This window comes from Colletotrichum navitas (assembly GCF_030913465.1).
Source record: "Colletotrichum navitas strain CBS 125086 chromosome Unknown LY79scaffold_90, whole genome shotgun sequence".
NCBI classification, from domain to species: Eukaryota; Fungi; Ascomycota; class Sordariomycetes; order Glomerellales; family Glomerellaceae; genus Colletotrichum; species Colletotrichum navitas.
In genome coordinates, this window is record NW_026850636.1 from 160,915 (window position 1) to 164,067 (window position 3,153).

At 43.7% G+C, this 3,153-nt stretch overlaps 1 protein-coding gene across 1 annotated transcript; it reads left to right on the forward strand.

The window, feature by feature from the left end:
• Nucleotides 1-324: 324 nt before the first annotated feature.
• Nucleotides 325-857, forward strand: LY79DRAFT_593899 (uncharacterized protein; the record flags this gene model as incomplete). The annotated part of the gene is made up of 4 exons (XM_060561619.1): nucleotides 325-393; nucleotides 438-509; nucleotides 590-734; nucleotides 763-857. The coding sequence occupies 4 exons, from the start codon at nucleotides 325-327 to the stop codon at nucleotides 855-857; spliced, it is 381 nt and encodes a 126-aa protein (XP_060409177.1).
• Nucleotides 858-3,153: the final 2,296 nt, after the last annotated feature.

Genomic DNA, 3,153 nt, shown 5'->3' on the forward strand with positions numbered 1-3,153 from the left:
CCCCTGCCCGGCTGTTTGCGGTCAGTCATCACAGAGTTGAGCATCATCAACCACGCAATGAGAATGGGTCTCCCCTCCAGCAACCAGCACGCACTCACGGAGCCTCTGCGGTCCTCTACGGCGAGTCGGTCAAGTGCCACCTGGACATCCCGAACAACAACGGGCGGGGGTCCCTAGCAGGCATTGGGCTGCTAAGGCCTATAGGGCAGACTATATCATCGTCATCGTCACGTCACCTAATCTCTAAATATATTTCGAGTATCGGGGATGCTCAGTACCATACCGCAGCCCCTTGGTTTTAAGTGCGTACGTGCTTTATTCAACATGGGTTCTCAACAGACCACAACAGACTCTACCGGAAGCCCGTCCGTTGCGAGCAACATGCATGTGGTGGTAGGCGTCTAATCCATCGAGTTGGCTGAGCCGACGCCGCCCAGAAGGAAGACCGTATCCGACGCTTGTATGGAAAGGCCCCGGCCAGATCAGATCTTCTACACAAACAGATGCAGGTATGTCGACCCCTGTTTCCTTCACCCGTGAGCTAAGGGCCCAAGCTGCGCTAACCAATACACCTGTCATCTTCCTGCAGCGCAAGTATTTCGACTCTGGCGACTACGCACTGCAAGACGCCCACAAACCATGCAGCATGGGATCGGTCCAGACAGGCGCGGAGCACCCGCTCTGTAAAAACATACCTCACCCCTCTGCGCCTGTACCAACATCGAGCGAATATTGTGGACATCGCGGCCGACAGGCATCGAGATCCGACTAAGGAGACGGACACCAGCGGGTCGAGTATACATCGACCAACCCCCCTGCGCGAGATGTTGGAAGAAGATCCGTCCAAGATAGATTGAGAAGGGCGGCAAGGTCCAGGGCACGCGTTTTGCTGGTGAGTCCGAGTTGTTTTCACACTCATCAGGTTTCCCCCCTGTTTCTCTTTCCTGCCGGTCTGCTGCTCTGCTGCTAGGTTCTTGACCCCTTTTTCTCGCCAAGGGTGCCTAGTCTTTGATCGGGCTTCCACCAGGGGCCTGCGGCGGCTGCGACGGGTAGGTAGGTAGTTTAGACAGCAGTGAACTCTGCGTCATTGTGGTGCAGGGCAATAGGTGCCGTACACGAACCACCGTCTGCAACTTGATTTAACCAAGTGATAACGCGGACCGCTTACTAGCAATTTGACAACCCGAGGCTACTGTCTCTTTGTTTCGATAGTCGTAACTGTTTTCTGCACTTTTGAAAAGGGGGGAGGATTCCTGTAACAGAGGAGTGCCTCGGAGGGTATTATGTAGTTTGTTCTTAGGGGTCCCGGGGTCTTGCAATGAATTCACAATGTTGATTCTCGCCAAGACGGGGAGTATAAACGGATCTGCCCGTTCATAGTTTACAGTAAAACCTGCCTAGCTGCTAAGCTGCTAGTTTGTTCGGATCAGCATCTCTCCCTATGCTGAAGCCCCGGTACACTAAGCAAATATGCTTGCTGGTCACGGTATCCAAAGGTCGGGCATAATCAAAGGCCAAGACAACTGTCGAGTGCGGGAAAAACAGGTTTGAGCCATCTGACGGGCAGAGCATAGCCACTGAACCGAGGACCGTGACCCAGTCTTTAGGCTAGCACAACCGAAAAGACGATCCCCCAGTTATCGCTGGTAGACGATCGCGGCGTCGACTACGCGCAACTGCCGCCAACCACTACGACTCGCCGGTCGGGTGTCCTCTGGCTCTGAAACTTGCCTGCAAACTCATTCTCGACAAAGGTTGTCATGGTGAATGAGAAAATAAAAATAAAACAAGTCTCGAATTAACTACATAGTCGAAAGTGCTCTAATAGTCACCGGAAAATCAAACCTTGGCTTCCACAAAACTATAGGGAATGGCTTTTTGGATCTCGTACTTCAGTAATCATACGAGATGCCGATTTCCAACATAGTGAGAGAGTTGTCTCTGCCCTACACCAAGACGACATTCGCAGTTTGGTGGCAATGAAGAGACTCCGAGCTTTTCAAACAGCACATTTTAACCTCGTCCTTCGCCTATAAGATAACATATCATCCGCCACGGCTGTCTTCTGCCATACAACAACTCCGCAAGGGCCAGGAACTGTGTATGCTACGCCATTGAAGGGCTGTAGCCGTATCTCCAAATGTTGGTGGAGGAGCCCATGGGTCACGTGACCCACCTCCACCTCCTTCTCGGCCAGCCTCTGCCCACTACGGGCAGCCCACTCCTGGTTAGTTTCTGTCACAGGACAATAGGTAATCGCCCTAAAGTCCCAGGTGGACCTAGCAGGTTAGAGGAATATTGTTCCTAATATAGTTCAGTAAGCGTTTTACCTAGCAGGGCCAAATAAACGTGACATTAAAAAGATACTAACCCCCTAGTAAAAGGCTAGTAATAGCTAGGTTAAGAATTAGCTTCTAAATAATATAGGACCTATATTTTAATTATTACTTCTTTTTACTAGTGCTATTATAATTCTAATTTTCTTTATTTATTTTTTATCTTATATAATAAAAGCTATTAAGTTAATACTATATATACCTAGAAATAGTAGTAATAGCTAGGCGTAGAGTAGCCTAAGCGCTATATAAGGCTTAATCCTTTAAGTTATCCTTAAGTATATTTAGGTACTTAAAGGTAGATTAAAGTAGTAACTATAAAAAATTTAAAAGTTTTATAACTAGAAAAATTAATTACCTAAGTAATAAAAGGCTAGTAATACTTTAATACTTTAGAGTTAGGTAGTAAAAAAAATATACCTTTAAGAAAATAAGTAAATTAAAGTTAAGGTTTAGCTTATAATATAAAGATATAGATTAATAATTTATATATATTTATTACTAGTGTACTTTAAAAGTTTAAAAAACTAAAAAAAAGAATTATTTTAGTAAAAAATAATATAAATAATAAATACTAGGTAAAATAAAACTAATATATTAACTTTTTAAAGAAAGAAAATAAAAAAAAAGCTAAAGACTTTAATTATTTTTTAAAATAAACTAAAACCTTTTTTAAGAACACTATTTATTAAAAGCTAAATATTATATACTTTATAGTTATAGTAAAATAAAAAAAGGCTAAGATCTTAAGTAATTTTATATATATTTTAACTTTCTTAAAAAAGAATTTAATAAAAGACTAAAAAAAGAATAAGCT